General features: G+C 39.8%; 1 protein-coding gene across 1 annotated transcript in view; it reads left to right on the top strand.

The window, feature by feature from the left end:
* Positions 1-417: 417 nt before the first annotated feature.
* The window catches only part of sgsm2 (small G protein signaling modulator 2), an 85,429-nt gene continuing 70,853 nt past the window's right edge, over positions 418-14,993 (top strand). The window contains 1 exon segment of the mRNA XM_062419166.1: positions 418-553. Within this exon segment, the coding sequence (XP_062275150.1) occupies positions 494-553 (60 nt within the window). The 5' untranslated portion in view covers positions 418-493.

Below are 14,993 nucleotides of genomic sequence, written 5' to 3'. Positions count from 1 at the left end.
TTAAATGAAACGCATGTACTGTTTACTCCACCGTGGTCCCCCATGCATTGATGAGTGAGTTATTACATACAACAATACAACCCAAACCCATTATTTCACAGCGCTTCACACCTTTTCACATGAGAGCAGCTCTCCTGCATTAACTCTTTCCTGTCTGGCAGAGGAAAGACATGCTATAAATAACCGACAGGCTCTACAGGTTGGTGAGTTAGGTGCTGCAGGTTGGGGCGGGGCTGGATGCTGGCAGGCTGGTGTGTGAGCGCCAGTGATTTTTTTTTTGTGTGTGGTGTTTTTCCTCCTCCATTGATCAGTAGTGGGGAAGGCGGATCCTCTGACGTCGCCGTCAAGCTGCTCGGCTGCGTCAGAGTCCAGCTGAGCGAAGGAAGAAGGAAAGCAGGAATAAAAAGGAAAGCGGTTCTGAAAGGCCGGGAAGAGCGGACGGAGAGTGTGAGAGAGACAGACAGACCTGCACACCGCGGACACACGGACAGACATGGAAGGCTCCACGGAGGAACAATACAAAGAGAAATTATTATGGAACGTCAAACGAGAGGTAGGCTTAATTCTGACGGACAGCCGAGCTTCACGTTTACCAATTTCAGTATTCTATCATGTCATTATCTACTTTACAATCACGACAGGAGGCTTGGAAACGATGCGGAATTAATAAACTGATTTTTTTCGCGGGCATATTGCACTGTTCACGAGCCACTGCTAATCAGTAATATCTATTGAAGTTTCCCAAACTGAAGCTAAATAAATGGACCTAGCTTAATTGTATCTGCTTTCTTTCTTTAAAAAAAAAAAAAAAAAAAAAATCTATTTATTTTGTTTAATACTTTAATTTATTAGCTTTGCTATCATTTCCTGCTTTATATAACGCTTTAAATCACTACAGGTGCATTCCTACAATATTATATGGACTTAAATTCAATGTGTGTTGTTTTATAGTGAGGTTAAATTGAGTGCAAGGTGTTTTTAAATGTGCTATGGTGTTGCTATAAGACCTTTTTAATATTTCTGCAGAACAATACAAAAGTTTATATTGAACATATTTTGCCTTAAAAACCATTTATTTTCTCACATGCAGATTTGCATTGTTGTTTGAATAACATCCCTCTCAAATATATTATAAAACTACATTTTTTCATAAGCACTGAGCACCCATTAATAAACCAACATGCTGCCCTGCAGGCTGAAATCCTGGTTAAAGCGTCTGTCTGAAGTGTAATAGCAAGGCATCTTTTCAGCACAGGTTGTCTGTCTCTCTACCAGTAGCTCACACAGCGCTACAGGCTTTTTGTTCCTGGTGATGAATGTTTAGCATCCCTCCAGTGGGGGATAAATCATTACTCCCTTAACCTCTCTTCCCACTCCCTTTTTGATCCTCACGCTGCCTTCACTGAAAGCTACAACTACAGAGATTTTTCTGCGCTGAAATGTCAGAGTAAATCAAGTGCTGTTCACCGTAGGACTGAATTGTGGCAAGGTGTGGCTCACTGCCTGTACCTCGGTCTGAGAGAGTGTAAATGTGAGCGTGTAGTTCCCATCATCGTAATGGAGAGGAAAGGTCAAGCTGAAAATATCAAGCAAAAAAATCTATCTGAATGGCAAACAGAAAAAAAAAAAGCAGATGACATTATACACATTTACTAAATGATGGTGGTTAGTTCCTTCACTTTAATCACAAAGTTAGCTTAATATAATCAGTATTTCATGTTCGGATGCAATTTCCACTTGTAGCTGTTTAGAAAAAAAGTCATCTGACACTTTAGACTGTGAGATAACAAAATGGCTATTGTCATCACTGCTGCAAATGTGGTTTTATGAAGCATAACTCACTTTGTGCTGCATATTGTAGTCCAGTCATACACCTCTTGTTCAGCCTGTGGCTTTTGTTCCTTGTGGTTGATGGAGTTTGTCTGTGTTTGGCGTATATGTCTATTTCTCTTGACATTTGAAATAAATTAGTTGTTTTTCCATTGACGTGTCTGCAGTTCGGTCTTAGGAACCTTTTATGTTGCTCGGAAAATTCGCACGAAGAGCATTAAACCTCTTGTATAGCTGACGAATACTGTTCACTGGTTGGTAGCCTAGTAGTGGAGATTGAATTTGGATTATTTAACCGAGTTGTAGTCAACACCACTTAAGTTGAGTCAGGGATAAATTCAAGTCAAGGCTAAGTCTAGTCTTTAGTCTAGGTGGATGGAGACACTAAAAAAGATATAAAAGCGCCTCTTTAATATTCTTCAGACTTTTGGTTTACTGTTGTTCATAGTGAGAATCAGCTGCCATATAACATCCAGTACCCATCACCCAATACAGTCCTTTTTAGATTTGAAAGCAATACAATTTGCCCAAGTGTTTCATTATTTGTCCAAGCCAAAACAGACTGAGACAAGTCTGAGTCAAAATACAAGTCAGACAAAAAGTCTGAGTTGAAACATCTGTGAGAGCCAGACAAGTCCACGTCTAATCACACGCTAAGCTAAGACATAGCCAGGGGCCCCGCGGATCCTTAAAAAGTCTTAAATTTGGTTTTAATTACTCAAGGTCTAAAATGTGTTAACATGTGTGGAATTGTAGTAGTTAAGACATTACATTTGATCTGAATGTAATTATATTTGTTCAGTTTATTATTTATAACCAATCAACGTATTAAAGTAAAAAATAATCAGTATATAATGAAACTAATCATTAGTTGCAGTCCTATATAAATGACTTCAAAATGAGCTCCATTTTAACTCACTACAACAGTAAAATACGGCTTTTTCATTATTATGTCTCATAATATATTATGTATGAGTACAACAGTCACATGTGGTAATGCAGACTATTACTGAAGTGACATAAGTATTTTTACACGAGTAAAGGATCTAAATACTTCCTCCATCACTGTTTGTTGAGCGATTGTAATATATATAAATAAAATACAGTGCATCCGGAAAGTATTCATACCCCTTCATTTTCCCCACATCATGTTACAGCCTTATTACACACACACACACACACACACACACACACACACACACACACACACACACACACACACACACACACACACACACACACACACACACACACACACACACACACACAATACCCCATAATGACAAAGCAAAAATAAAAAACTGAAATATCACATGTAGTAGTGAAGTATTCACACCCTTTACTCAGTACTTCGTTGAGGCACGCTTGGCAGCGATTACAGCCTCAAGTCTTCTTGGGTATAAAGCTACAAGCTTGGCACACCTGTATTTGGGGTATTCCTCCCATTCTACTCTGCACATCTTTTAAGCTCTGTCAGGTTAGATGGGGAGTGTCGCTGCACAGCTACTTTCAGGTCTTTCCAGAGATGTTCAATCAGGTTCAATTCTGGGCTCTGGCTTGGCCACTCAAGGACATTTACAGACTTGTCCCGAAGCCATTCCTTCATTGTCTTGGCTGTGTTCTTAGGGCCGTTGTCCTGTTGGAAGGTAAACCTTCGCCCCAGTCTGAGGTCCTGACACTCTGGAGCAGGTTTTCATCAAGGATCTCTCTGTACTACCGGTCATCTTTCCCTCGATCCTGACTAGTCTCCCAGTTCCTGCCACTGAAAAACATCCCCGCAGCATGATGCTGCCACCACCATGCTTCACCGTAGGGATGCTATTAGCCAGCTGATGAGGTGCCTGGTTTCCTCCAGATGTGACGCTTGGCATTCAGGCCAAAGATTGGTGCCTGATTGGTGGAGTGCTGCAGAGATGATTGTCCTTCTGGAAGGTTCTCCCATCTCCACAGAGGAACGCTGGAGCTCTGTCAGAGTGACCATCGGGTTCTTGGTCACCTCCATGTCCAAGGCCCTTCTCTCCTGATTGCTCAGTTTGGTTGGGCGGCCTGGTGGTTCCAAACTTCTTCCATTTATGAATGATGGAGACCACTGTGCTCTTCAGGACCTTCAATGCTGCAGACATTTTTTTGTACTCTTCCCAGATCTGTGCCTCAATACAATCCTGTCTCAGAGGTCTACAGACCATTCCTTTGACTTCATGGCTTGGTTTCTGCTCTGACATGCACTGTCAACAGTGGGACCTTATATAGACAGGTGTGTGCCTTTCCAAATCATGTCCAATCAATTGAATTTCACTACAGGTGGACTCCAGTCAAGTTGTAGAAACATCTCAAGGATGGTCAGTGGAAACAGGTTGCACCTGAGCTCAATTTTGAGTGTCATAGCAAAGGGTGTGAATACTTGTACATGCGATATTTCCGTTTTTTATTTTTAATACATTTGCAAGAATTATTCGCTGTCATTGTGGGGTATTGTGTTGAGGGGGAAAAAAAGGAATTTTGGAATAAGGCTGTAACATTACAATATGTGGGGAAAGTGAAGGGGTGTGAATACTTTCCGGATGCACTGTATATGGATAAATGTGTTATTTCTCGCCCCTTTTTAAATTTCAATAAAACTCATAACTGTATACAGTAGTCAAATTTTTCGTATTCCTATGCAGCAGCAATGGTATTATTTTTTCCTTAAAGAGGTTTTAAAAAGGTCTTAAAAGTCATTAAATGTGTACTTTAAAAATGTACCCTGTTAGCACCCAGGACGTCAAGACAAGTCTTAGTATAACACCCACGTTACAAGTCCACATCAAATCACCCTTGAGACAGAGATGGCTCTGAGATAACAGAAAAGAAGTGTCTCAAGACCAGACTTGAGTACCACAGCAGAGATTACACCAAAGATATTTACTGCATCAGAGCAGTGTAGTAACTTTTAAAAGTCCCAGGATTTTTAATGAATGAAACACTTGAACGTCATTGTGACTTTCAAAATCTGGTTTTCATTCGTTTTTCTGTCATGTTAAGAGGTAGCATACTTCACCACAAGCACAGACTTTTAAATATCTAGGCCAAATAATTTCCTCCCTCCGCCCCCCAAAGTCATCCCTCAGTCACCCACAGGTTTGGATCTTAAATAATTGAATCATCCTGACGTTTGTAAGGCTCAAAATAGCTTCGGTTCTCAGGATGTCTGCAGGTAGCGGGGATCCTTGTCTGCTAAACACAGACCATCAGGAAAATAAGCAGGAACATTGGATTCTGGGGTCACTGGGCCATGGGAAGCTGTGTGTTGACGCTGTGAGCTACATCTCCGGTCATTATGACTTGTGCTCAGGTAGCATCAATTCTTAATGTTTCCTGGTGGTTAACATTTAAAGACTTTCAGCGAGATTACTTGTACAAGATCTCCTCAGGCTTCATTCTCACAGTCTCATTCAGCTGTAGAAACATGAATTGCTTCTCTTTTAGAGCTTTTACATCACATTATTGATCAGTCTTTTTGGTGTCATGTAAAATATAGTTTTTTTTTTTGTTGGCTTCTTGTTTAGAACTGCCTTGATCAAGCCCAGATTGTAGTTTTGGAGACACTGAAATATTTTTAGTACATCAGATAAGCGCCGAACCAAAGCAGCTGATTGGTTTTGGGCTGAGATCAATTTGCTCTAAGATAAAGAAATCACTGTTGCCTAAGCGCCATATTGATCTGTTTTTTTGCAAATATGTCGTCCAGAAACGTAACATTTTGCCCAATTTGTTCAGATAAAAGATAGTTATGGTTTCCCCTGTGTGTATGTAGTCTAAAAATCAATGATGTGATTGGCCACAGGTCATCCATGATGTGCCAGTCAATGCCTTCTGGCATTTAAAGCAAACTGTGCTAAGTGAGACGAGACTGAGCAAAAAAAGCCTCAGCAGCTCCTGCTTTAAAGCCCGCTGTCTCTTTAAGCTGCTCTCAGCTATCTGAGCATTGCTTGGCAACTGAAAGCTTTAGCAGCTTCCTAAGAAGTTAAATTGCATCAGTTGGTGATTAATATCACAGCAGTGAGGCGGCTCTGTCAGGTGGACTGAAACAAAAAAGAGTGCCTTTCTCTATCTATCCACCTGCTATCATCAGGAGTCTCCAGAGAACAAGAAGTACAACACAATGTTTCAGTTTACCGTCTGCTCTCAAGAAATATTAAAGCTGTAAAGTGTTTTTATGGTGAAAAACTGCAACAAACTGCATCTATTTCCCCCAAAGAAAGGTGGTGACAAATCAGAATTTAACAGTGAAATTAAAGTGCACATTCTCAGTAGAGGGGGGGGTTTGCTTGCAGCAGTTTTTTAGATATGAAAGAAAGTCTCAGGTCTTTGTCAGCTTCTGGATGTTCCACCTTTTTCTTTATTGCACATTTTATTCAATAATGTGAGTTCCAGATCTCCAGTCAGACTCTGGCGTGATTGAGTTGTCAGTCATACTTGAGGGGCGCGAGAGAAGTGCGCAAGTATTGTTTTTGATGAGGTGTATGAGGTGTCACACAAGCACCTCTGTGACAAATGTGATAATGACAGATGATGGAGGGAGTGCAGGGGACCACTCTGATCCTGGTGTCAGAGCCACGGTCTGCAGAGCTGACGGGACGGAATTGAAATGACAGGATGCTACGATAAGACTCATAATGCCTGAAAGAACACTGAGAGATTGGTGCTGGAGAGAGAAATCGAAGCAAATAAGAGACTGTGAAGATGAAGAGACTTTCTCATCTGGGTCCACCTGGCTAAGTTTTTGCAATTGTCAGGTCATATGTTTTGGAAAGTTAGAAAAACTGACACATAGAGTCAAACGTCACACAGATGACAAACACTTGGTGTGGCCTTTACTTTGAAAGGGGAGTGCTTTTTTTTTCTAGGTTTATTCCATTTATCTTTGGGGGGCTTGTATATATTGCAGAAATAATGCCTATTGATTCATATGCTTCTATATTGTTTTGAGCGAACATTTGTAGGCTGTTGTTGTTTTGAAGCGTTTTATTGAAAAGTTAAGTAAGGACACAAAAGTCAACCATTTTCCAGCTGTTCTGAGAAATAAAAAGTACACTTGAAGCTCAGTAAATCTTTTTAGGTTCAATCAACATCAATACTACAATAGAGTGTTGGAAGCTGCTGCAATAGGCTCCAATTTTTTCTAATACCATTTCTTATGTTTAATACCGTGAGCTGCCCTGGTTGCTCGAAGCTAAACAGCATTAACTCGCCTCTTCCCTGAAGAAATAGTCTACCATTATGCAGCAGAGCGTTGAATAACTTCTCTCTCTGTCTGGTACCTCCTCCAGGACACAATCATTTCTTCCCCGCCAGTCTTATTTTATGACCGCTGCTCCGAGAGCTCGAGAGGATGGGCACGGCTCTACTAAACCGCATTGATATCCACTCGGCTGAGGTTAAATGTTAATTTCCGCTGTATTGAGAAAAGTGGACGAATTGATTCAACACAGGTTACAGCGCTTTTTAAAGAGAGAAAATGATTGCGAGGGTTGTAGTATCTATAAATGTTAGGATTTTTTTTTCTTTCTGTGTGTGTGTGTGTGTGAAAGCAGCAGCGGGTCAACAAGGGCATGCGAGACAAGTTAAGACGGATTGATTCCACTAACTCGTCTTTCAGAGTCTGCTGTCGCCACTGCACCACCGCTGCCCTCTTACTCATCTAGCAGCTCTACTAGGCCATGAATAATTACCTCGTTAATGACTGTGTCTCTGCTGTGGCCTCACAATAGCTGATTAGGATGGAGCCGTATTATATTGCAGCTCCTCAAACTGATAGAAGGGAAGAGCGATTTTCGGACTCAGCCTTCTGTTTGCTTTGTTGCACCTGCACGAGTTATTGATTTATCATCTTATTCATACACTGAGTGTGAATGTGGTGACATATTGTAATTCCCAATATAGCTTCAAACTGAGCAAAGGTCTAACCAGTAACTGAAAACCATTTACGAGGCAAATCTGTACCCATAGCAGTGTTTAACTTTGTCGACTTATCAGAGCAAGCAACTTATAAATAATGCTTTAATGTAATTGTGTATGGGTGTAATGTATAAATGTAATTAATCCTCAGGTAGCTAACAAGGTGTCAGCTTGCACCATGGCAACATACTGAGGTTACTGACTGATGAAGCAGTACATTTGGATTTTAAAGCATCGCTTTAAAAATGGAACAAAAGCACAATACATTGACATGAGGTCATACTGCAGTGTTTAATCATTTAAATATAAAGATGAATAAAAAAAAAATACAAGCTCTTGTAGAAAATAACAATTTATCTATATTTATATTTATATCTATATTTTTCAGCCTTGTGCTCTTTTCTCTGGATCCCCCCCCCCCCCCCCCCCCCCCCCCCCCCCGATTAAATCACTCACCTCAGGCGAGTGGGTGAGCTCAATTTTCTGCCCTGATTGTAATCTCCCATAATATTGAATTGTGAGTACTGGCCTATAATATGACGACATAAAAAGATGCCGAACTAGTGAGCAGTCTGTGGCATTTTTTCCTCTATTCCTTTATGTTTGCTGTATTTTCTCTTGGTGTACACCTTATTAGCGTCAGGAAAAAGGGTCCTCCTTTGTAGCCAGTGGAAACACACCATTGATGCTCTGTTGTTTGCACCAGTCGTGAACATTGAGATGAAGGGGAAAGCAAATGTGTCCTTATGTAACTGACAGTTGGCTAATGAGCTCTCCCCTCCGTTCCTCCCAGAAACCATTAGCTTTAGGATTCTCAGAAGTCTTTCATAGTTAGCTAGCTACACTCAGCTGTTTGACATAGCGACTATTTCTATAGTGTCATCCCCGGAATTAGGTGCTTACTTTGCTACAGGGTAAATTGATGATGAAATACCTTGTTTAGTAAGTAAATAAATGCAAGTGTGTGTTGCCTTTTCCCTAACTGAAATCGTAGATAGGAAGTGTGTGTGTTGTGGTGTAAAGAATAAAAAAACAACCAATTACCTGAGAGCAGTTCACACACATTTTAATTCAGCTAGATGCGGAAATCTTCTCCGCAGTTCAGTTAAACCTGAGTGGTAACAGCAAAAATATGCTTTATTCATCATGTTTGTCCTCTCTGAGATTTCTTCATCCACACTAATACAATCACTGTGGATCTATTTCCTCCATGGTTGGACTAACTTGTGTTGTAGAGGGCCCTGGGGCAACTTATGCTGCAGGGCCCCGACTAACCCTGCACATGCTGTCTCCAAGTTCCTATTTAGTCCACTTAAACAGTTGAAACAGCACTCCTATGATGGAGCGACACAGAATTTGTGATCATGGTAGATTTTCTTTAACACAGCAAGACAGTGAGAGAATATGTATCATGTTAACACAATATAAACTAAAACAATAAAGCTTTTTAAACTAGATTTGAACACAAGGCCTCTCTCCAAAACATGGCCAGAGATTTATGTAACGATGCAGAACACTCTTTACTTGATTTTTTTGTTTTAGTGGTGCAAATTCTCTAAAAAAATAATGCAAATAATCAAACAGACATTGCGTGGAATATAGGTAATATAATGTGGAATAACACAGCAGTTTTCAGCATGACTTATGAGCTCCAGCAAACCAACCTGTTGGCACGCGATTCTTTGATTCTCCAAAATCTGCTTACATTATACACAGCTGGCACAGAGAGGATACCTTTATTAATGATTTAAGTCTTCCACCATTACTTAACATAGCTGACCTTGCTGAGCACATGAAGTCATCCATTAAAAAAAAAATCATACAGTGTCAGTCATTTATGTTCATTGGACTGCTGAGTTTAAGTGTAATGATTAGCCTCTATTAACAGGTTGCCTGTGGTCACCAAAGTAGCAGAAATGTGTTGATCACGCCCATTAGTCTCTGTGCCTGCAGAGTTTGCTGACACTCATGTTTGCACCCTGTTTGAGGAAATATAGAGACCACTGTCTTTTTATTAGCTAATTAATAATTCAGCCTAAGAAACACCAAAATTCATGGACTGGAATTTGTCATTGCACACAAGTCCAAGTAACGTACAGTACAGGAAAATGTGTTTGCATTATCACTAGTTCTTCCCTTAATTTTCATTTACTTCATGAATATACTTCCATATGTGCAGTAATGCCACTATACTGCAAATACTGTTAGACATTGCATTTAAGCAGCAAAACTGCTCTGTAATGATACACATGACACAACAGAAGAAATATTTGGCTTTTCCAGAGGATGAAGAGTTTGGACTTTAACTTGAAATACAAATGTCTCCACAGCTCTGATGGAGCTCAGGATTCGGCTGCTTTGTTCCAATTGATTTCACTGTCTGTGTGAGCTTTAACAGTGTACCTGTCTGATAAGTAGGAAAACACAGAACATCAATCACTGCTAGATCTGTAGATAATCAATGAATACCAATACTGTGTAAAAATGCACACAGCTTTTCACTCATTTGGAGATATGTCCTGTCTGCTCTGTGTCATGCCTACAGGTGTTTAATCAACACTTTAAAACAACAAAGAGAACATCAGTACTGACATTTCTACTAAACCTATACAGCTATTTCTTTAATTAAAGAGCAGCGTTGTGCCTTAAATTTATTTGGCATGAGATTAGTTTGGGTAGCAGGTGTCTCACAGCTAAATGTGACAATTAAGTAACCCTGCTTCTTTATGTTAGTTACAATCTCCCTTCAGACCTGTCTCCCACATACACTACTATGTTTATGAACTACTTCATTATGATCAATAGTTTATTTTTTTAGGAATTGTAATTACTGGATTGCGTTGAATAGCGGCTCATGCAGTGCTATACTCAGACTAAAAAAATGGTGATTCCCATTCCAGGTTTAAGTGTGTGGTTTGGTTTAGGCCACAGAAAGCTAGGTTAGGAAAAGATCTTGTGTCACTGACTTCTTCACTATGGACAACAAGTTCATTAACCCTTTAGGAAAAGCTTTGAGCTACACAAACACAACCTTCAAAATGTTCATCATGCCTCAGTCGCCACGAGCGGATACAAATACAGTCATGCGAATTCATTTCTTATCTTTTCTCATTATATTGATAAAATCTTAATCCAGGGAGCATGATCTTTCCTCCTAAATGTATTTGCTGTTGCAAATGAGTAACATGATTTTAAGAGACAGGGTTGCTCTCTTCTCTGGGAGACATTATGATGATGACATATGATATGATGAAGGTCATGACAGGTGCAGGTAGTGGAAATCTTTGTCACTGTTCTCCCAGTTCTTCATTTCTCATACCGGATACAAAATGTGTAATGGGTATCGAATTAAGTAATCAGTTGGTATCAGTATCACTTTAAGGGTACTTGGATTGGTACTGGTATCATCATTTTTTTTTAACTATACCCAACCCTAGTACCATATCTGCTGCTTTTACTGTGCTGCATAGTAATACACACAGAATGTAATACTAATTCTTGTTAATTTAATTGCACATTGAGTAGCACAGCAAACTGTAACCTCTATGTAATCCCTGACAGCACCAATTAAACTGCTCCATTCCCAAATGCAATCAATTCAGCCTCAGTCAGTCAGGCCCAGATGAAGGTATCGATCTCTCTGACCAGCCGCTGTGTATCACTTTACTCTGATGCATCGGGTAGAGCCGTAGCTGTAGGTAAATATATGGATCCATTTGCACATCTCTGGGCGGATGTGGTCAGTCAGAGGCTCTGTGAGAGCATTAGAAGACAATTGAGAGGGCAGTGTTTAAGAATGGATGGTGTGTGTTGGTTTGACAGCCACGTTACTAGGTTAAAGAAATGAATACTTGGACTTGTAATGGTTGGCTCAGATACTCTAGCCTTCAAATGCGCTGTCATATCCTTGTTTTCATTATCAACATTCTTTTAAAGTATGGTATGTCAAGGCAGGACCAGTAATAAAGCAAGTTTGACCAGATCTAAGGGCTAATTGTACTCGTCAAGCTAGATAAGGAGCAGGGCTTGCACAGTCATGAAAAACCTGGAAAAGTCATATTTCCAGGCTATATGTGTGTGTGCATCGAGATATAATAAAGGTTTACAGCTGAAAAACAGAGTGACCTTTTAACCTCATCTAAAGTGAAAACACTTCAGTGAGTCCTATTACTCTACCCTACTGCCAGCTCAATTACAAAGTGACCCCAGAGAACCACTCCAAACCGCCTCATCAAATCCTCCATCATCCAGTCTCTTACTGGTCTATTTTAAGATGAGTGGGGGTTTGGTTGTTATCTTAGTGAATGGTCACCAGTGTGAGCCTCGCCATATTTCAAAATGTTGAAATTACTTTGCAAATGTAATAGAATCTGAATATTAGGATACTGAAGAAATGGGAGGCCACTTGAGTTTAATTAGCTTTGTAATAGCCTGCTCTGCTGAGGTGTACTCTGTGCTGTGCTGTGAGGTCAGAGGTCAGGGTGTCACATACTGCCAAACAGCACCAACAGCAGAACTGCAATATAGTTCTCTTGTAAAGCTGCTGTAGAGTATTCTTATTAAATTAAACTAAACTAAACTAAACATTAAGAGCCTTTTTCCTGCCTAAATCCCATTTATAAGTTATAGGAGACTGCACTCATCAGAAAAACTATAGTGTTGCTCAATTGTTTAAATATTTAAAATAACCCTTGTTTTCCTTGCAAGCAATCACTTGCTTCTCAGATACAAAGGTGGAAATAGTTTGGGGTAAAGTCCTTTAAATAAAAGGAGCCTGTGTTAAAGTTATGTTTGTATCTTCTTTTGCTCTTGTCATAATTATTACAGCCACTAGAGGGCTTCTGTCATTTGAACATAAGCATTTGTAATTTATGGTCTTTGGAGAGTCTGATGTTTTTTATAGTGACATTAAGTGGGATGTGAAGTTGTACAAAGCATGTAACTTTGTCAGCAGAGATGACTGTACACATCCCGTCTCCTACCTGCAGTCATCATCGTTTTCTTTCATTTATGGCTATGATTGTTCCCTGACCTTAACCAAGTAGTTTCACAGTCACTTTCCAGCAATGACACCTGCTAACATGTGATCTGTATCTTGATACATAATCTGGATCATGACATCAGATTTAGAAATCATTATGCAAATAAGTTAGGCGGGGCTGTCACACTTTTCAACAATCATTGTGCGTCTCAGATCAAGGAAAGCGATGCTGTGGGCAGGTTAGAAGACTTAGACTTGCTAGCTTCTGCTAATACTTTTAGCATTTATTAGGCAGCTTGAAATAGCAAAAGGAGTAGCTAAGTGACCATTCAACTGGATGGGATTTTTTTTTAATGCAGTAATATTCAATCACAATTCAATGAGACTGCATTCTGATGGCAATGTGTTGTCTGTGTATTAATACCTGCATTAAAATGTATTTTTCCTTATCTAGATGCACCATCCAGATACAGATGACGCATTTTAATGTGAAATATAAATGGGATCTAAATGGGAAGGGCTTAAGTTCAGTCCCTCTGCCAAAGTCTCTGACCCCCCCAAGAAGTTCTTGCTTTGAAGTACTTTCCAATGGCTGACGAACTATTGGGGCAACGTTTTCAATTTTTTAATGTTCCTGATTGGTCAAACACAAACCTTGTACAGCTTCATTCACACAGTAAGCTAACTCTGGCTGCCACTAGAATCATTAGGATGAAGGATGAAGGTTTTTGCAATGTTTGGTGATGTAAAAAAACAATAATCAAATAATCAAAAGGTATGTAGTCGACTTCCCAGAAAGTCTAAAATGAGCCAGATAAAAGCAAAGTGACTGTTCATATAAAAGACTGAAAGGCTAATAAAGAACAAGAAAAACAGCTGATAAAACCTATGAAAAAACAAATACATTCATTATTTTCTTGCAGTTGGACTAAAGCTGAAATAAACAACCAAGAAATACTTCAGAGATCGTCACCTTTGGAGGTCTGAAGGTTTCAGTCCCCCCTTTTCTATGTCCGCATATCTCTCGCATCCACACAGCTACTCAACACTAAATCACAAAGAACAAAACATGATGTTGCGATTTATGACGATTTATGTCTCATTTTGTATCTAAATATTTGCACAGGCACTGATATTGACATAATATTTTGTAAAGAGAGCTCTGGTATTGTTTCAGTACTCATTATTGTGAGATAAGCTTGATTGAGGTATTGGAATCATTATTGGGAGAGAAAAAGTAGGATCTGCACATTAATTTATTTTCCATACTGCTTATGCTGTAGAGGGTCACGGGGGGCTGGAGCCAATCCCAGCTGACATTGGGTGAGAGGTGGGCTACACCCTGGACAGGTCGCCAGTCTATCTCAGGGCTAGCATATAGTAAACAACCATTCACACTCACATTCAAACCTATGGGCAATTTAGAGTGACCAATTAACCTAAACTGCATGTTTCAGGATCTTCACAGTTCATCAGATGTGATGGAAAAGTAAACAGGATTGGGTTTTTAGTTCCTTAGGTCCTGGAATAAAGGAACAGTCGGAGAGCAGGGACAAACTTTGTTGATTATAGTCAAAATAGCAGTGGAGGGAATCAGTGGGAGACTTTAAAAACAGAAAAATCAACAGCAGCTTTGCCAATGCAGTCAGTAGCTCTCTAAAATGTTTGATTTAGCCCACACTTCACAAAAAAAACAAGTTCAATAAGTAAAGCTGACAGCTGAACTTGGTCTTGCTGATGAGTGTGATGAAGCTCCGTTGCTCTGACAGAAACACGACAGCTCTACAACCTCCCACACCTTCACAGTGCAGCAGAAAAGTTTGAACTGTATTTAATACTTTATTATCACACAACCGAGCAATTAAATTCTTCCTGTTTATCAATTAAACCCAAACAAGCAGAGGTGTCAGACAGGTCCCGGTTTAATTACTGACGACAATTAATTCTATGGAGAGAGCAAACTTAGACAAGCGAACACCAGACTGACTCAGTGTTGTTGAACTCACTCAGGCTCTCTTCCCCCAGAGACACAGTAGATAGAAGGAGAAAGACTCATTTGAATGTTTCCGGGATGCTATGATATTAATTGGGAGGTAGCGGTGCGGATGTTTGGGCGAGCTGTTATTAGTAGCTGTCACAATGTTAAGAGGACGTTGCATCATTTAAAAAAATTAATAAGTTTAATCTTTTAAATCACTTCTTAAAACTCCCTTTCATGAAAAGCCCTTTTTTTAAATAGTTTTAC

This window comes from Scomber scombrus, chromosome 5 (assembly GCF_963691925.1).
Source record: "Scomber scombrus chromosome 5, fScoSco1.1, whole genome shotgun sequence".
Lineage (NCBI taxonomy): Eukaryota > Metazoa > Chordata > Actinopteri > Scombriformes > Scombridae > Scomber > Scomber scombrus.
The sequence above is the reverse complement of the archived record's forward strand: the minus strand, read 5'-3'. Positions and strand labels throughout refer to the sequence as shown.